Below are 20,147 nucleotides of genomic sequence, written 5' to 3'. Positions count from 1 at the left end.
TTCTTGTCCATGTGAATGTCCCAGATGAGGAGCCTTCTCACCTTTAGAAACTGTTTCGGGCTCTTTGGATCCGGGTGAGGTTGCGTTGTGTGAGTGAGGCTGGGAGAGGAAGGTGCGTGACATTAGGGAAGGGAACTCAGTGGCTTGGGCAGAAGACTGTCTGGCTCTCCAGGCTGCCTGCAGGGCTGTGTGGTAAACACAGGCCCGCTTTTCTCTCCTTTGTTATCTAGGTAGACTTCTGGCGTGGCCCAGCCAGGCCCAGCCTCCCTGTGGATATGAGGGTTCCTTTTTCTGAACTGAAAGACATCAAAGCTTACCTGGAGTCTCATGGCCTTGCTTACAGCATCATGATAAAGGACATCCAGGTGAGGTCCCGCCCCTGCCCTGCTGCTGGAGTCTCACCTCCCAGATCCCTTTCTGGTTGGGGCCCAACATGGAGGAAAAACACCCAGGGCTAAAATGGACATTTTCTTTCCGGAGTCCCACCTGCATTTTTGTGAACCTACCATGGAAAGAATGAGACCTCATACTTCTCAAAGAAAATTTAAATCTAATGCAGAGTTCGTAACTCATTGTGTGGTAATAGCAGGGTGGCTTATGGAGTCCTTTTATTTATTTATTTAAGGAATGTTTGTACAGTTTTTAAAGTTTACTTTCCATTTACAGTTATTACAGAATATTTGCTATATAGCCCATGTACACATCCTTGAGCCTGTCTTACTCCCAGTGGTCTGTACCTCCCACCCCTGCGTCGTGCCCGTCCCCAGTACCTCACTGGTAACCACTGGTTTGTTCTCTGTGTCTGTGAGTCTGCATCATTTCTGGTATATTCGCTAGTTTGTTGTATTTTTTAGGTTACTTGTGGAGTCCTCTTATGGAAGGATTTGCAGTTCATGGCAAAGGAGGAGACAGGGGAGAAGGGAGACAGGAGGCAACAGTTTAGGTCTTTTCTAGGCCCCATAGTGGGACAGCTCTCCTGTGCTTTTCTGACTGCTCCCTCCATCCCTGCTGTGTCTCAGCCATCCAATGGCGGGGAATTCCTTCATCCCAAAGAAGCAGGAAGAGGTGAGTGAAGCCTTGCTGCGGTTTCTCTCCCACCATGTGTACCTCAGAGCTCTCGGAACTGCATGCGTCTCCAAGGCAGGATTCTTCCAGAGAAACGGCTCTGGGAGAAGTGGGTGCAGACCTGCCCTTGGGTAGGGCAAAGGGAGACTTCTTGCCGGGCGCCCCGTTCTCCCCCCATCACTTGTGCTGCACCTTACAGCGCCTTTTCTGAACGTCATGAAATTCTATTTTAATTGTTGTCTTCAAGTTTACCCCAAGGAACCTCCTTCCTAAAGGGATTCTTTTGGGCGTCACTGGGTTAGACCCCTCTGGCTGCTCCCTGTGTAGATGCCGTTGTACACCTGTAGATCTGCGTCCACAGAGATTGCCGCCCAACCACGTTGAGCTGCAGCTAATCCCCTGTAAGGGCGCTGAGTGTGGGAACACACAGTCCCCGGAGTGCACACACTTGACACCGCATGCCAGGGGATAAACGCATTAGGTGCATTCCTTCCCACGCAAGCACGGGCTGGGGCACTGAGGTCGGTTCAAAGACCATTCCTCCTCATCAGGCAATCAGGCACATCTGTTTCCTGCTCAACATGTGGGGGTCGGCTCTTTCTCTAATTAAATCCCCCACAGACAAAAGGGGGGAACTCCCACAGGCAAGAGTGGCCACCACATCAAAAGAAAGAGTGCTCAAGTCTCATTTTTCGCCCATGCCTGCATTTTGAAGTTTGCATTTCCCTGCTTCTGCACCACCCTGGAGACCTCGCTGCACTAGGCACACAGATATGAAGAGGTCTCTAAGAATTTTCTGTACATCAGGAATGGCCCCAGAGGTACCTGTGGACTCCCCTCCGGCTCCTCTGGAGTTGTGCCTCCTGTCGTCCTCAGCCCTGGATTCCCTGGGGCGAAGGTGGGCTGTCTTTTCACTCCCTGTTAGTAAAATGCCTTGGACTCTGGGCCCTAACCCAGCCGGACAGGATTTTCACCAGTTCGCTGTCTGCAATGCATCAGGCTAGGATCGTCATTCTTGAGGTCACATTTTGGCTTCAAGGGAGCTGGGGCTGGGAGGAGGTTGCTGTGTTGAGTTGATTTGTGGTGATGATGGAGAGGGGGTGTCCAGGAAGAGGGAAGCTCAGAGGTGCTAACAGGAGGGATGGGCTTTGCACCACTCAGGTTGTTGGCCTCCGGTCTTCTCTTTGTTTTGGTTATTGACGTGCTGGCCTGATTCCTCCCTGTCCTTTGGGTCTTCTCACCCCAGTATTGGGCACAGTGTCTTCTGCACAGTGGGCCCTCAACAACTGTGTGCTGAGTGAATCACTCTATTGGCAGGAAGAGCCTTTCCAGAGAGAGGCCTGACTATTATGCTGGACTTTGTCTCAGAGCCCCCTCCCCCAAGCCCCTCAAGGTACAGGATCGTTTGCCTTATGTATCTTTATACCCCAGCACCTACTATAGGACCTGCCACTTAGGTGGGGCTTAGTAAATGTCAGTGGACTTAATGGACATGAGAAGGAGAGGAAAAGGAGGGTGTGTTAGTTAGTACCATGCTGAGAGAAAGTGTGAAAAACCTTGGTGTGGTCTTTTCACTTTGGCCAGAGGCACTGGTGATTTTTGAGGAAGAGAAGTGATTTCCACTCCCCTCACCTCGACCCCCACTTTGTAATCAGAGGGGCTCTTGAGATAGAAGAGGTGGGCTTATTCATTCCACCCACAGATACAGAGATGCCTACTGTGTGCTGGGTGTTGGGCAAGGCACTGGAAATACAGAGATAAGAAATCCGGTCCCTGTATCCAGGGGAACTGGAGGGCTGTGGGGGTGGGGGAGCGCAGGGGAGTAAATCAGTGATTACAATGGAGTGGATGATGCACTGATGGAGTGGAGCAGGTTGCCATGGGAGCGAGTACAAGAGGCACTGCACGTCGTCGCTCTGAGGCTCAGAGAAGGCGGTGATTGCGGTGTGGCTGAAGGGGAGGGGCGGGGAGAGGGAGGGGGCCCGGGATTGGCCGTGAGGCCAGACCAGCGCACAAAGGGCATCCTCCACCGGGTGAAAAGGTTGAGATTTTATCTCAAAAACCGTGGGGGAGCCATTGGAGGGCTCTGACATGATCAGATTTGCATTTAAGAAAAATCCCTCTGACAGTGACAGTGTTGACAATGTTGAGTTGGGGACAGGAGCAGAGAGAGACTGACAGGCAGGAAGGTGGTGAGGAAATTGTGGTGGGCCAGGGAAGAAATTATCTGATTCCGATTGAGCTCTATTTGCATTTAATTTTTCTTCACCTCCTCGTTCTTTTCAGCCCTTTGGTTTTTTTTTTTTTTCCTTTCTCTGCGATGAGTCACCATGGAAAAGCTTCACTTGAGCAATCAGCTCGGTGGATTTTAATGGCTTTTTTCTGATTACAAAATTAATAAATATTCATGGTAGATAATTTGGAAAATAGGGGAAAGCACAAAGGAGAAAACAAAAATCACCCATGCTCCGAGCACACTCTAGAGCAAAATACAATTTAGTGTAAATATTGCTTCACCAATTTTCCCCTCTCTCCTGGATCATTCCCATTAGCATACAAATATAGAGTTATTTCTTTCATCTTAAAAAAATCCTCTCTTAATCCCTCCCCCCCACGTCCAGCTATCACTCTGTTTCTCCTCTTCCCTGTAGAGCCAAACTCCTGCAAATATTGACTGTTCTTGCCACCTTCATCCCTCTCCTCGGGCAAACTGTCCACCTCTCACTTCACCACAGTTGCCCTCAACAGTGTCACGCACAGCTCCAAGGTCCAACTCAGCAGTCAGCTCTGAGTGCTCATGTTTTTAATCTTTCAGCACAACTGGTCACGTTCTCCTCTCTGGAACTCGTCTCCTCTTTTGGCTGACAGGACACTGCACTCTCCCGGATTATCCCATCTTACTGGGTGCTCCTTTACACATTGTTTTCCTGTTTCCCAGCTCTGTTTTCCAACCTCTCCTCCAGCCCCTCATCCCAGATCAGCCTCCTGACACTCCTATATTTACAGCTCCAGGGAGACTCAGATGTCTAATCTGAGCTTCAGACCGTCTACTTGGCATTTCCACCTGGGTGTCTAATAGGCATCTCAGACTTCACAGATCCACACTTATCTCCCCTGAACCCCTTCTCTCCTGTAGCCCGTTCCTTCCGCGCCTTCCCCACCTGGGCAGCACCACCCTCCAGTTACTCAGACAAGAAACCTGGAGTCCTCCTTGACTCCTTCCTCACATTCCACATCTCACCTATCAGCAAATCCTGTCAGCTCTCCCTTCAAAATCTATCTTACCACATCCTAGCTACTAACTTGAGTCAACACTCCATCAGCCCTCACCTGGAATATTTCAGTAGTTTTCTAACTGTTCTCCCTAATTCCACACTTGTCTCCTTATTTCCTAGTCTCAGAACAGCAGCCAGAAGTATCCTTTAAAAATATGCAAGTCCTGTTATGTCACTCCTCTGCTTTAAACCCTCATTGACTTCCCATCTCACTCAGCCAAAGTCCTCAAAACAGCTATAAGACTCTGTATGATCCATGCCCTGCCCTACATAACTGACCCTTATTCACTTGGCTCCAGGCACCTGGACCTCCTTGATGTTCCTCCAACTCACCTGACTCATTCCTGCCTCAGTGCCCTTGACTAGGTTCATACCTCAGGGCCTTTGCACTTGTTGGCCCTTATAGCTGGAATGCTGCCTCTGCAGATATCAGCATGGCTTATTCCCTCACTGCTTTCAAAACCGGATTCACATGTCAGCTTTTCACCTTGTTTTAAGCTGTACCCTTCTTCTCCCATGCTCCCCCAGTTTCCTCCCTCCTTCCACCACATCCCCCTTCTCCTTGGCATGTACCGCCTTCTAATATCCTAAATGATTTACTTTTCTTAGTTATTGTGTGCCTCCCTTACCAGACTGTGAACCCCATGAGGGCAGGCAGTTTTGTTTTGTTGGCTGCTTTTTTGTTTGCTTTGTTTTGTTTGCTGTTATCTTTAGTGTCCAGTGTGTGCTTGACCACATTGTTTCATGGAGTAGAAGACAGTAAAAAGTGGGCATACTGCTGGCTGGGGTAGGGGTGGGTGGCAGCTCTAAAGAGGACAGGAGGACAGGAGTAGGTGAGGAAGGAAGGGCAAAATCATGGGCAAGGCCCTGAGGGAGAGGCAGAGTCTGGCTGCATGGGCGGGGCTGGGGGTGGTACAGGGACAGAAGAAGGACTGGCCTCTCTCTTGGTCCCACGGAGGGGAAGGTGCTGCCTGACTCACCCAAGTGACCACTAATGGGGAAAATCTGCTGTCCAAGCTCGGCAGACACCACTTCTGCTGGATGATCAGATTTCCTGGTCGTGCCCTGTAGTGATTACTGCACCGCAGAGTCCTGGAGTCTCCCCGGGAGTTACTGTTGCTGTCCTGTCGTCTTCACCATCGTGGCTGGCATTTGCTACGTGCTGGGCAATGTCCTAAGCACTTTACATGTATTAACCCTTCTGATCCTCACAAGAACACTTCCAAATACGTGCTAAAGGACGTGATAACATCACCCCATTTTATGAAGGCACATAGAAATTCATAACTTAGTAAACTGAGGCACAGAGGATTTAATAATTTGCTCAAGTTAGTGACAGCATCAGGACTGAATCTGAGAGAGCCTGGCTCCAGACCCTGGACTCTGCTCTTGTGCCATGTGCCTCCTCAGTGGGTGGTGGTGTTGTTCGTGTGGTGTTTAACTTTGCCTTTCAGATAGTGAAGCCCTGGTTCGGTCCTGACTTCTGAGGGGTGCGTTCTAACAACCCCCCACCCCCTATGTAGATAGACATGGACTGTAATTGCCACCAGCCATGCAGCTGCCACTGCAAACAGTTAGGCCTGGAAGAGGAAGCCAGGGACGATGAGAGGTGACTGTGCTGTCACGGAGCGTGGGCCAGAGCCCCTCTCCTGCTTCCCTCACCCACTGTTTCTGTGAGCTGCGTGCATTTTGCGTCTTTGGTTGGAGTGCGCTGTGAATGTTGATTCCCTTTGGGCATAAGCTTCACCTTTGGGGCCATCTGGCTCCTCCCTTCGCACATCCTGGAGGTACTGTTCTTTGCTTAATGTCCCCATCCTTCCTTACCCTGTCATAAATTAATTCACACCAAGGTATTACTTTCCCTGTCAGGTTATGGCTTCCAGGGAGGCAAATGGCTTACTTCTGAGTCTTTTTTTTTTTCCCCTCTGAGAAGCCTGACAGGGCTGTAATTAGGCATTCCTGAGCCTGTGGCAAGACTGCATTCTTAGTTTTCTCATCCCCTTCCTCAGCCCTGTGAAGGGAGCAAACATCTGTGTATTTTTCAGGCCAGGGTAGATTAATGTTCCTGGAATCGGGGCCCAGCTGTGAGGGCTGAGCATTCCCAATTTGTAAGCGGGTGTCATATCTATTCACAAGGCTGTGAGGGTGTTTGGAAAGTTATTTGCAGTTTGGTGCCGACTTCCCATTTGCCTCCAGTTGTTTTGTCAAACAAAGGACAGCCTTATTGGAGCTGTTTTCTTGTGATTGTCCCTGGTCTATGTGGAAAGAACTGGGTTCTCGGGTCCTGTCTTCCCAATTTCTCCTCCCTATGCTCCACCTTCAGCCACCACCTCAGTCCCTAGGAAGTTCCATGTATGGACCCTTAAGCTTCATGGCAGTGGAACCAGCGTGGGGGCCAGCCGGGACCTGACTCCGGGTGCAGTGGCCTGACCTGCTCTCTCCCCTGCAGCTGTTCACCACAGCTGGTCGTGCCCAGCCCATAGCGACAGGCACAAATCAGTTATGGGGTCTGCTGAGATTTCTGTTGTTAGAGCTTCCCAGGGTCTTGTTTGTGCAAGCAAGGCTCAGGGCTCCTCCAGCCACCTCTGCCTAGCCCAGCAACCCCAGCTTTGCTCAAGCGGGAACATCCTCAGCCCAGCCAGTTCAGCTGAAAACATTGTAATTACAATTGCCCAGTAGGTAGTTGGAGCTCAAAAAGCAAGCAAAATGAACCCCAAACATCGATTTCCAGTCCTGTTTTAAAATCTGTGAACCTGAGGGTTGTGAGCAAGCTGACAGGGGCTGCAGGGTGGGTGCATCGCCAGCAGTGGCCTCAGCTGCAGCAGGCCGGGGTTGGGCAGGGGTGCTCGTCCAGCCCTGGGACTGAAGGCTCTGTGTCTGCTGTTTTATTTTAGCCTTTAGAGCTTTTTGTTTTTGGATTATTTATTCATTTAGAAGATTTTACTTCTTGATGTAGTATAAGCATGGTGACAAAATGTAAAAAATAGAGAAAAGAAAAAATTGCTTAAAATACGGACTCTTCTATCCTAACAGGTATATTTGAATTTTCTTTTCTTTTTTTCCCCTCTTTTTGCATTTTACTTTCTTAGTTTCCTGTGCTTGGGGTATTGCCTTTTCATTATTTTGAAACATTTTTAAATCACAAGGATGGTATGATGGACTTTTCACTTGCTGTTAACATTTATACATTTGTTTGCTCTTTCTATATATATATATACACACACACATAGATATACATACACTTATCTACAAATCTGTGTGTGTGTGTTTTATTCTTATTAGCCTTTAGTTTTGATAGCTAGCTAGCCTTAAGAAACCCAACGCTAGGAACTAGGGTATCTGGGCTTTTATCTTACCTCTGCTCCTTTTTAGCTTTGCTTTTAAGTCCCTTAACCTCTCTAATCTGCTTTATCTCTAAAACATGAATAGTTAATTCTTGCCCTGACATTGAGTCATCTGAGATGATGAGGATAAAGATAGCTTGGTAAACTAAGACTCTGGCCTGAAGCAAGGCATCATCAGGACTTACCTATGACCCAGAGCTGCAAACCAGGGCGACTTTGGGTTGAAAGCCTCTGCTTTCCTGGCACCCTTGTGGCAAAGGGGCCCAGGCACCTCCCATGTGACATAGTCAGCACTGAGTCCTGGGGTGCCTCGGTCCCTAGGTGCCAGTGTAAGGTATGAATTTGGGGTGAAGGGCACCTGCCCACCTCACTGAGTCCCCAGCTGGGAAAAATGCCCCAGGATCATACAGGTCAACCCAACCCAGACACTGTACTGCCCTCTCTGTGGGAAGTACCAAGTGAGGATTGAGTGCCAACTCAAAATTGCCACTCAGGGACGTTGCTCTGTCTCACCTGTATTTTTGTCTAAGGGGCAGTTAAAACGGTGAGTGAAAGACTGTTGGCACTTAAATCATAATGATTTGGACTGGCTTTCTGAATGGCTTGGACACCCACTCTCTGGGCGGTAGAGTGGATGTTGTGGGTCAGGGGATCTCTCTGCACCCACAGGGGTCATGCACATAGTTCAGCTTGGGATTTGGCTCAGTGAAGTGCTCACAAGGCAGAAGAAATGTTGGCAGTAGACCATGAGCATCTTTTCCAAAACACTTTTATATCTGTTATTACATTTTATCACATGAGATGGGCAAGGTAAGTCCCAACTTTCAAGCTGAGGAAACTAAGGTCAAGTTTAGTTAGTTAGTGGCAGTGGCAGACTTAGAACGAAGTTCTCCAAACTCCTTGTCCTCTGCTCATTTGGGAAGTGATGGCATGAATGCCAGCTTGCCTAGCAGAAGAGTCACCCAGCAACCAGGCATCTCCTCCCATCGCGCCACGCACACTCATGGGAGCTCACTCTCCCGGGTCGATGCTGTCTTTGTGTGCAGCCAGCTGAGGCAGGGCTCAGAAGAGGCATGCCTGGCCCAGCCTCCCCTTCCCTTCCAATATGTGCTCCTGCCTCCTAGGTGCTGCTGGATGAGGAGAGAGAAGCCATGGCGAAATCCCGCCGGCTGGAGCGCAGCACCAGTAGCTTCAGTTACTCCTCTTACCATACCCTGGAGGAGGTGGGTCTGCCCAGTCAGGCTTTGGACTCTGTTATCCTTTTGGGCCCTCAGGGTCTCCAGATTCGAGACTCTGGGGTCTGTAGGAGACTGTGAACTTATGCTTGGGGAGTGCAGAGCAGACACTGGGTGTTAGGTAGGCAGTCAGCTCAAAGAGGTCCAGAAGCCAGGATTCAGATAGAGCGGATTGTGGGTTCAACAGTACAGCCCACAGCAGGTACGGGACCAGAGTAATGGGTCTACCAAGCTGAACACTAAGGTAGGGACCCGTCGCTGGCCAGAACAGAGTGGGGAGAGGTACCTTCACATCCAACACTCTGGCTTGGGATCCAGGGGTCTTGCTCTCTGCACAACCATTCCTGTGGTAAGAGGCCCCAGCTGTGGATACTAGAGCACAGAAGGGGCAGGAAGCCAGGCACATTAGAGAGCCATTTTGTTGAATAAAACAGAGCTGCCTTCACTTGGAGAAAATTTACTATCATAGTTTCAGCCATCGAGGGCAGGCATGACTGATTGTGACTGATTTACAAAGGAGAACATGCAAGGAGAGCATAGAGATGCCCAGTCCAGAAAGACACTCCAGGCACATGTCCTGCTTCCTTGTAAAGTCTGTGACATTATTGAGATTGCCCACTGTTATTGTCATCGTCACTCTCCATTTCACAAGGCCTGTAATAGAGGATCTCTTTTCTTTCATGTAGTTATTAAGTACGTATTGAAAGAATAAGAAAATGAATTTAATATATTCCATCAGTGTTTATTGATGTCAGAGATACATAACCCTGCCTTCAAGAGGCTGAGAATCTAAAAGGAGCAGGATGACCAAAACAACACTGCGAGGTCTATGAGATCTTGTCAGAAGGATTGAAGGGGCCAAGAAAATGGAAGCAAGAGAAACTTCCGACCAGAGAGAACCTTGCAGGCTGACCCTGGGGACCGAGTGGCCTCAGCACATGCTGCTCTTCCAGGCAAAGTCTCAGCTCTGCCCCGTGGTAAAAAGCCTGGAATCCAGGCCAACCACAGCACAGCTTGTGCCTTAGGCCTGGAGGGAGTCTTTGATTTTTTTCAGTGCTTGATCTGAGTTGTTTTAGATCCTCAAGGGAGGTGGGAAAGCATTAAGGAGGGTAGGATGGGAGAAGAAGTATATTCGAAGACATCCTGGGGTTTGCCCCCTCCCTGCTTAACTGCCCATCTAAGAAACTCCATTCCCTTTAGATATATACCTGGATTGACAACTTTGCAACTGAGCACTCAGATATTGCATCAAAAATTCGGATTGGCTACAGCTTTGAAAATCGGTCCATTATTGTCCTGAAGGTGAGTAAATTCTAGCTGTATTGACCACTAGGCTCTACAGTGAGTGCCTCTGGCATCAGACTGAGCCCATGTCAGGTTGTGGCTGGGTGGGAGTTTTAGGGAGAGAGATGTGTACACTCCTGTCCTGAGGTGACCCACAAGCTTTGGGATCGTGGTGTTTGGGGACTCACTCCTGTAGGTGTGGACAGGTGGCGGTGCAGTGATCTGCACACCCTGGGTCAGGAATTTGGTGGGAGGGTTGCTAAGGAGATGGCACTGCAGAGTGGCCGTCGTCACCCTGGACTTGGGATGTGAGTGTGGGTGAGTCCGTGCTCTTCCTGTTACTTTGGTTGCTACATCTATTAAATGGGAAGAGAGGTACTCAGAGGCCTCCTTGACAAACAGCTGAGGTCATCTGGTTCAAGCAGCTCCACAGATAGGCCCGAGTCTATGAGGGGACCTTCCAGCCTTTCACAGGGGCCGCTGGAAACAGAGTTGGAGCAAACTTGGCAGAAGCAGAACCCATGGCCATGAAGGAGGCAGGATGGGTGAGAGTGTGGAGCCCACTGGACTATAATTCTTAGTATGTGCCCTAAAGAGCACTCAGGGCATTTGACATCCAGCATGCAGAGAAGACAGGTGCTGCTGCCCTCAACAGTGCCCTGAGGGACTTTTTAGAAGGGTCAAGTGGTCTCACCTGACTTGGGACTTGACTTCCCTGCACTTTCTTTGGTTTCCCCGGGGGGCTGTCGGTGCTGTCTCTCTGATGCTGTCTACTCAGTGTGGTCCTTGCCCCCACGGCAGCAGCAATCCTGGGAGCTTGTTAGAAATGCCCAGCCTCAGCCCCCTTTCTAGACCTGCTGAATTGGAAGCTGCATTTTAGTAAGATCCCTGGGGGATTCACATGCCCTTTAAAATTTGAGAAGCACTAGTCTAAATACTTTCAAACCTGGGAAATTCTGTGCTTCTGTCTGGATCACTGTGCTTTCCAAGAGCATCATTGTGTCACCAGGGCCCCCACATGTGTGCATTTCATGGGCTGATGCACAGGGGCTTGCATGTATAGCCCCACTCTCAGGAACATAGGGCCACCCCAGGCAGTGAGGATACATCTGGGGCCTCCTTCCAGTCAGTCTAGGGACAGCCCTAGTGACAGCTGTCTCGGTTCAAACTTGCTTGGGGCCTGGTGCTTTCCCCCAGTTCAGCACAGGAGGTTCTCAGCGCCCAGCCATCTGGATCGACACTGGAATCCACGCCCGGGAGTGGATCACCCATGCCACCGGCATCTGGACTGCCAGGAAGGTCAGCACGGACCATGGGGGCAGGGGCAGGCGGTGGGAGCTGCTCAACTATTTAAGGGCACCTCTAGTTGAAAACTTGGTTCGTTTAACTCAAGGTACTCTCTGCCCTCCTACTCTGTGGAACAGCTGCCAAGTGCTCTGACCTTTCGTAGCACAGAACCTCCTTCTATCTTCCGCCTTCTAGTTGTTTAAAATCCAAGCCTTTGGTTCTGTACGGGGATGTACCTGATGGCCTGCTGCCACCCCTGCCTGCCACCGGCTATACAATGTCCTGCCCTACAGAGGAGAGCCCAGCAGGAACCCCCACCCCTCACCCCCTACTCACTCTGCCTTTTCTTGCAGATTGTCAATGAGTACGGCAAAGACCGCATCGTGACAAATGTACTGAATGCCATGGACATCTTCATGGAGATTGTCTCCAACCCTGATGGGTTTGCTTTTACCCACAGCATGGTGAGAACACCTGGGAGGGAGGGGTCGGGAGTCAGGGATCAGCTCTACAGGAATGGAGGAGAGGTCCCTGTGGCTTTGGGAGGTTGAGCTGAAGTTCCCTGGGGGCAGACTCCTCCAGGGCTCTTTGCAGAGTCTCACTGAGGCAGGTGGGCTGCTCAGCACTGCAGCTGCTGCTCTTGCCCTCCGGCCTCCCTCTTGCTGTCCAGGGAAGGTCACTGCTGGCTGGCTATGCTCGGGCCTCTCTCCACACTCCAGCTTTTACCACAAAGCTGCATCTGCAGCCTTGGTCCAGCCCCATGCCAGCCCCATCCTTCCCTGGAGATTCCTTCCCTTTGCCCCTCTCTGCCCCACCAGACCCCCCCTTCCTAGGCCAGGAGGTCAGGGGCTCCCACTCCTAGGAATGGGCCCAGGGAATGAGACCACCTGCCCTGGGCTTTTTCAGAACCGCTTATGGCGGAAGAACAAGTCCAGCAGACCTGGAATCTTCTGCATTGGTGTGGATCTTAACAGGAACTGGAAGTCAGGCTTTGGAGGTATGTCAGTCTGCTGCGCCCGGGGGCAGGGCTGGAGAGGACTTGGTCTTTGGTACGTCTCCCATACAGTCAGATTATGTTGACTTATAACTGAGGAGGCAAAGCAGTTAGTGAATGCAAGTGAGTCATGGCCAGGGACAGGCAGGTACATGCCTAGGATTGGCCATGGGATATGGGGAGAGGTTGCAAATGTGTGTGAAATGTATACATATGCTAAGCCTTCATGGGAAACAGCTCCTTGCATGGGGACTAAACTGCAAGGGTCAAATCCTAGATATGGCAGAGAAAAGCTTAAGGAGGTCCAAAGTAGTCTTATTTGTTGTTCAAAAGCCAGAATTTATGGTGCTCCCTTCAGGTATCTCTGGCCCTTCCTTGAAGGCAGCATGTCACAAGAAAATGCCTCCAAACTCATTCCCTGAGACTTGTGACCTGAATTTTGTCCTCTGGGGAGCCAGAGCAAAGGTTCAAATATAGAATAAGGCAGTTCCTTATCATCAACACTGACTTGAGCCTGGTTTTTATTTTTGACCCAATTACTTTGTGACCCTGGGCTGCTGGGCTGGTGTTATCTTCAGGGCTCTGTGGTTCCAGGGAGGGATGGGCAGCTTCCTCCTAAGTTCCCTTGGTGTTCTTCCTGATTATTTCCCCTGCCATGCCAGGGGCATAGGGGCAAACTGAGGTCTCCAGAAAGCCCAGAGATGAGTATGTGGACCTTGGGAATGCAGCAGTTTGATGAGTGGAATGCTGGGTCTTGCCGACAGTCTAGCAGAGGGCTGTGTGGGCACAGACTTCAGCCCCTGGATGTGGTTCCCACATTATACTGGGGGATCAGGATTTGGCTCCATAGGAGACAGTTCCTTTGCTATTGAAAAGCAGATCTGTGGATGGGTGGCCAAACCAATGAGATAGAACATTCTAGACCTGGATGCTCATTGCTTTGAAAGTCTGGCTTCTTTGAGTCTGTTCTCATTGAAAAATAAGGACAGCTTTGAAGCATCCAGTGTGGCCATCAGCCCACAGTGTGGGGGTTGCCTGAGAGTCTGGGATTATGTTTGTATCTGCTTCTGTAAGGGAACAAAACTGTAAAATTAGGTGTTTCCACCTCCAAATGACCAGACATTTGCCCCAAGTGGGCATCCGTGTGAGCCCCTCAGAACTGGCTAAAGTAAGTACCCATGGACCTCGAGACAGACTGGCTAGAAGAAAGAAAATTATTTCTTAAAGAAAATAACTTTTGTGGGTTTCACTACAGAAAAAAAAATCAGTATATACACACTGTAAACAAACAAACAAACAAAAATGTGGGGGGAGAAAAAGCCCAGAAGGGACAAAAAACTCCTATAATCCCACTACCCAAAGATTACTGCTTATAATAATTTACCATGTCCTTCCAGAGATTTCCCCTTGCTACAAATTACATTTTTAGAGAAGGAAAAATAAATAGCTAATGAATCCATTAGCAGGTACTTGTGAAACAGGCAGGCTCAGAGGACTTTAACTATGAACGTCAGAGAGAGGCAGCCAGCTAATTCCCACTTGGTCAGGGTAAGATTAGTTTATTCTGCTTAGCTCAAACCAGAACTAATGGCCTGAAGTGTTTGTCCATATTTGGGCAAAGCCACCTGGTCGTTGGCAAGGGAACCGCTTTCCGTGCGTGGGCTGCAAATGCAGACAAAGCTTTCAGCCTCCCCCGCTCTGCTCATCTGTTGCTGTTTGTCATTCATGAAGTGTAGCAGGTGCAGAATCTCCCAGCAGACACAACAAACAGGGCCGCTGTTAGCTGGGTGGACTCCAGCCTGTGGGGCTGCTTCTTACCCCCTCACTCCCTGCAGGCACATCCCCTTCTAACCAGGGTTGCCACCCCCAGGGAGTACTGGCAGAGCAAGAGGGGATGCACTCCCAGGTGACAGAATTGCCTCTGGGCCTGCCTGTGGCCAGAAATTGCTCGTGTCTGGTTGGTGACTCAGGCGGGAAGATTTTGTTTATGGTTTTATTATTGCCTTAATTTAATTGCTGTGTGATGAGTAATCTATAGACCATCCCTCCCATCCGTGCCACCCTCACCTGCACCCTTGGGGAGGACCAGGTTGCTGCAGTCCTAGAACAGCATCTGAACTGGTCCATGGGCCAGCCTCCCCCCTCTCCAGTCAACTTACTGCCCTGGGTGGGGGGGTCAAGTGGGGGTGCTCTGGCGTCCTCAGGAGGCTTCAGGAGTTGAGGTGATCCCTGGCCTCTGACTGGGCTTCTGTAAAGTCATTTCAGGAAGGAGGAGTGAGAGCAGGAACTGGGATGGCTCTTTCCATATGTGTTTCTGACCCACAAAACTTCACCAATGCAGCCCAGTCCTCCACGACATGGTCCTTGGGAAAACAGAAGAGGAAGAAAAGAGATGGGGAGCAAAGAACCTAGTAGGTGATGGGAACAAATTAAATTTGTGAACAAAATAGAAGCACAACTACTCTTTGCCCTCCCTCCAACTTAGGTTCCCAAGAATAATTTTCAAAAACCCTTTGTATCTGTGATTCCCAGACCAGCCTTGGGCAACTAAAGGGATCTATTCTCTTTTCCTGGCCCCAAGTACATGCTGCTTCTGGGGCCATGGTTGTGGCAAACCTTGAGCAGACACTAAGCCTGAATGCTCAACTGACCCAAGCCTTCCCCCTGGTAGTGATGGGTTGGCAGAGAAGGGAGGGTCATCTCAAAGGGGTCGCTACTCATAGGGGAAGCCTGGGTTGGAGACCTAGTGGCAACTGCTGAGGCAAGCCTGCCTTTCTAATGGAACTAAAGTCAAGCAAGGGGAGCTCCCTACAGGGCCACAGAGTTGCTGAGTGGCTACACTCCTCTGATGTGTTAGACTAGGATATGCGGCAGTAACAAATATCCCTCCAAATCTCAGTGGCTTAACATAATAAAAGTTTTTTTTTTTTCACTCACATGAAGTCCAGTGTGGGTAGGTGACCCTCCTTGATGGCTCTCTTCCATTCCAGAGGGATCCAGGTTACTTCCTCCATCTAGAGTTTTTTGCTTCAACTACACAGACAGAAGAGTGTGTGGAAAAGTCATGCTTGCTCTTAGCCTTGAACTAGAAGTGACTCATCATTTACTGCTCATATTCTCATTGGTCAAAAGTAGTCACATGACCTCAACCAAACTGCAAAGGAGGCTAGGAAATGTACAGGAATACAGGATATTTTGTGAATACTAAGTGTCTTTCCCAAGCCGGGAATTTGAACCCTTTGGGTGCTTTTATTCTACTTACAGGAAATGGTTCTAACAACAACCCTTGCTCAGAGACTTATCATGGGCCCTCTCCTCAGTCAGAGCCAGAAGTGGCTGCCATTGTGGACTTCATCACAGCCCACGGGAACATCAAGGCTCTGATCTCCATCCACAGCTACTCTCAGATGCTCATGTACCCTTATGGCCACACTCTGGAGCCTGTTTCAAACCAGGAGGAGTTGGTGAGATTGGCTGCTTAAGGCTTGGGGGAGGCATCTAGCAGACTCCCAATTGGTCCCATGGTAGGGAGTGGGTGGTGGGGTCTGGTAGGGGAGGGGGCAGCAGCAGGGGCTTGTTCTCACTTGTGATCAAGTTCGAAGCTAGAGGTGCTGTGCTCCCTTTTCACAAGAGTCATCTACACATTCAACTTCCAAGACTCCTAAGTTCCTGCTTCTTAGCAGCTGCTAAGGATGTGGGGGTATGGGGAGCGTGGGCCTCTCACCCTCTGGATTTAATCTTGCAGTACAGTCTTGCGAAGGATGCAGTGCAGGCCCTGTATGAGGTCCATGGAATGGAGTACATTTTTGGCAGCATCAGCACCACCCTCTGTGAGTGAGCCTTCCCCTGGCTGTTGCTGGTTCAGGCACTACATCAACTTGGGGTCACGCAGGTGCAGGCTCTTTGCTGACTGGGCTGGGCCAGAGCTGATTTCCACATCTGGATAGAAGGGTGAATGGTGGTACCCAGATACAGGCAGCTCTTTATTTGCAGCATTAATTAATAGCTCCCTATGCCTGGCTTACTGTCATGTTCCTTGAGGGTAAATATACTAAATCTAGTGGCCTCACAGTGCTTTCTTTTTACTGGGGCAGAGAATGGACTGCATGAGCAGGGTGTGGCCCAGGTTGAGGCCTGGGCCAGGAAGTTTGGTGTGGTCTGGGATAGGTGGGGATTTGGCCCCCAGGGCCCGCTTTCTGGCCCAGTCCTTTCAGGATGCCTCTGTGCCTTGTGGTCACACCTTGCTCTTCCTTGTGGGGGTGTTTCTTCGCCCTTTTGTATACAGATGTGGCCAGTGGGATCACTGTCGACTGGGCCTACGACAGTGGCATCAAGTACTCCTTCAGCTTTGAGCTCCGGGACACCGGGCACTATGGTTTCCTGCTGCCGGCCGCACAGATCGTCCCCACAGCCCAGGAGACATGGCTGGCCATTCAGACCATCATGGAGCACACACTGAATCACCCCTACTGACAACACTGCAGAGGGGCAGAGCAGGAAGATTTGTCCTCTTCCCCAAGGCTTGGGGCTCCTCCTGAGACCCAAGCAATGTATCCCCTCCCCACCCCACCCCCAGCTTCTTAGGAAATAAACACAAATTTGAACAGGCTTGGCAGCCACCACCATCCTTTTGGGCTCAGCACCGGGGAGAGGACAGGGGCCTTGGAAATGCCTCTTCACTCCCCAGCTGTCCAGGAGGATGTGGGGCTAGCAGGCCTTCCGTTTTCTCCTCTTGCAATGTTCTTGGGGCCCAGAACAGACACTTGGAGGTACTAATATAGTACAAATATAGTACTAATATATACAGTTTGTTCCCTTGGTGCTTATATTTTAAGATGACCCTGGAAGGGTCAGTGTTTGATCTGAAGGAGTGAATCTCCAGTGATTGGCTTTTCTGGCACCTTGAGCGAGAGGTGCGTACTGACAGGCAGCCGCCTCCTCTTCCTGCTTCATTTCCTGTGCTGGAAAGGGAGTAGGTGCACATTTCAGAGGCCCCCACTCAGAAGATCCTTCTCACCCTGTTAATAAAAGTGAACAAGTCACTGGTTTGTGACCTTTTCTTCCTGGGCACCCTCACAGGCTCCTTTGATCTTGGGAGCATAGAATTACAGCCAGTCAGAGCCAGCGCAGCAAAGCCCTGCACATCCGGAGAGAAGTCCTCTTTCTCTTCCTCACCATAGTAATCATGGTTGTCATGCCCTGAGAAGTTAGTCCAGGCATGGAATCTCAGGGAGAGATTCTGAGATACAAAAGAGGTGCTCTCCCATATCCTCAAGCTTCCTTGTAACTTTTGCCTTCCCCCATCATTCAGGAGCCAGGATAGTTAGCCTCTTTGCCCTGCATTCAGGGGAAGGCAAGCACCCCCAAGAACAAGAGGTCAACTGGAGAGCTGAAAGGGATTTGTTTAAGTCTGAGACAAAAAGCAAGACTTTCATTTGCAAGGGCCAGACTTTTTATTGTTGTTGTTCTTGCAAAAGGAAAGGATTGTGGGTACATATGAATCGGCCCCTGCAGGCCACAGAGTTTAGGGTTTTACTGTAAATCACAGACGGGGAAGAAAGCAGCGGGAAATAAGATACATCCCCCCTTTTGTCCAACCTGTAAAAGAAGCAGAGGTTGGACCAGTTAGTGGAAGGATGGCACAGTGGGCATCAATTGGGCATGCCTGTGCCCAGGGCCAGCTGTGCCATGTAGGAGGCCTGAAGAACCTAGATCATCTCCAGGGGAATTGCTGGTGACAGAGAAGGAAACAATCCTGACTCGGGCTAGACTTTCCCAAAAGAGACTTTGAGTTTTTTTAAAAGCTGGAAGTGGTCTGAGTGAGCTAGAATTTCCAAGCTGAAGTTTTCTGCTATTAGTAGAAATCTGAGGTTATGAGCTACCTTAATATAAGCTATTGATAAATAAAGCAAATTATACCTTTGCATACCAGAATCCGTGATTATACCTTTTATGCCCTTTGCTTAGATATTTTTATTTCATCTTCATGGGGAGGATATTACTCATATCGATAAGCTTGTTAATAAGCTAAGATAAGGAAAGCATGATTTGGAGAGGTTTTAAAGGTTACAAAAGGCCACAAAGATTGAAGGTTGTTGAGGGAGATTTGAACTTGGGTTTGTCTCACTCCAAAATCATCATGTCACCATTTGTCCAAGTGTGACCTGTGGCAGACTCCAAAGGGAGCTGGTTAACATAAAGATGTTTGGGTTCCATCCCCAGACTGAAAAAATCTCTGGGGTGGACCCCCTAAATCTGCATTTTTACCGTCTTCCCCAGGAGTTCTGAGACTCCTTAAAGGCTGAGAACCACTGATCTCCGCTCTCCTGCCTCCCAGAAGGAACATGTTTAATTCTTCTAGGGGGTGTTGGGGTTTTGGCCTCCCACCCTCTACCACTGTCCATTAGGGCTGAAAGTGGCTACTGCAGTGGAAGCCAGCCATCCTTCTCCAAAATATTCCCAAGGGGCTGCCTTGGTCCTAGCCTAAAGCAGTGCAATCTGCAGACCCCAGGCATCAGCATCACCTGGGAGCTTGTTAGAAATGCAAATTCTCAGGCCACCCCAGACCTCCTGAATCAGAATCTTTGGGGATGGGACCCAGGTGATGGAGAAGCACTGCCCTAGAGACAGGAGTATCTGGACCCTGATGGGTTTCCCAGTAACAGTGAAAAGAATGAACTATTTTCTGGTGCTTACTGTGTGCCAGGCATGGTTCCAAGTGAGTTACAGGATTCAATATATTGCCTCCTCACAGCTCTAAGAGGTAGGACTATTACTGCCCTTATTTTCAGATGAGGAAGCTTAGGCTCAGAGAGGAAGTGACCAAAAGGCACACAGCTACTGAGTGGCAGGCCTGGGACTGAACTCCGGGTGAACCTGATCCATGCCCCAAAGCCTCCAGGACCAGGGCCAGGAACTTGTTCTCACAGCCACGTTGACAAGATCCCTCTGCAGCCAGCAGGCCCACAGAAGTTGGGACTGAAACTGCCTTCCCAATGGAGGTCTTCTTAAAAGGTAATTTTTTCCTTAAAATCCTTCACTGACTTATGAAAGCCCGCCCAAGGCACTGCATGGCTGGCCCTGCCAGGCCCTGCAAGGTGGCTAGCTCTCTGTCACCTTGTTTCAGATCCTCGTTCATCAGCTCCAACCTCACCAGCCTTCTCTCAGTTCCTTCAGATCTTTCCCAACTAGATGCCTTTGTATGTGCTGCTCCTCCTTGTCTGGAATACTCTTTCCTCTTACTCTTCCTTCATATAGCCCATTCCTTAAAATTTCCCCTTCAGTATCGTTTCCTCACTAGTCCTTCGAGGACCACCCACTGGAGATCTTCTATCATTCTCTTTCCCCAGGCTTTATTTATTTCTTCGATAGCAATGATAATTGACTTCTTTATTTGTTGTTGTTTGTGTCTGCTGCTAGTTTGAGAGCCTGCTAGGGAAGATTCCGTGTCTGGGTGATTCACCCTCACTCAGTTCCTGTCAGGCACATAGGTACACAACATTTGCTGAAGGGGTGTTTTTCTCCTCAGCCTAGTACAGATTGGGACTAGGTTTAGCGTTATGCGACAGAAACCCCTCTTACTGTGTCTTAACCTGATCAAGGTTTTGTTTTTGTCACGTAACAAATCATCTGAGGTGGGCAGTTCAGGGCTAGTTCAGTGGCT

The 20,147-nt window shown here is 49.7% G+C and overlaps 1 protein-coding gene across 1 annotated transcript; it reads left to right on the top strand.

The window, feature by feature from the left end:
• The first annotated feature begins 260 nt into the window (after nucleotides 1-260).
• On the top strand, nucleotides 261-17,526 carry CPA5 (carboxypeptidase A5). The gene is made up of 9 exons (XM_031455365.2): nucleotides 261-365; nucleotides 8,809-8,907; nucleotides 10,120-10,221; nucleotides 11,401-11,502; nucleotides 11,844-11,954; nucleotides 12,397-12,487; nucleotides 15,749-15,948; nucleotides 16,230-16,314; nucleotides 16,770-17,526. The coding sequence occupies exons 1-9, from the start codon at nucleotides 276-278 to the stop codon at nucleotides 16,955-16,957; spliced, it is 1,068 nt and encodes a 355-aa protein (XP_031311225.2). The 5' UTR covers nucleotides 261-275; the 3' UTR covers nucleotides 16,958-17,526.
• Nucleotides 17,527-20,147: the final 2,621 nt, after the last annotated feature.

Source organism: Camelus dromedarius, chromosome 7, assembly GCF_036321535.1.
Source record: "Camelus dromedarius isolate mCamDro1 chromosome 7, mCamDro1.pat, whole genome shotgun sequence".
In the NCBI taxonomy this organism is placed as follows: Eukaryota; Metazoa; Chordata; class Mammalia; order Artiodactyla; family Camelidae; genus Camelus; species Camelus dromedarius.
The sequence above is the reverse complement of the archived record's forward strand: the minus strand, read 5'-3'. Positions and strand labels throughout refer to the sequence as shown.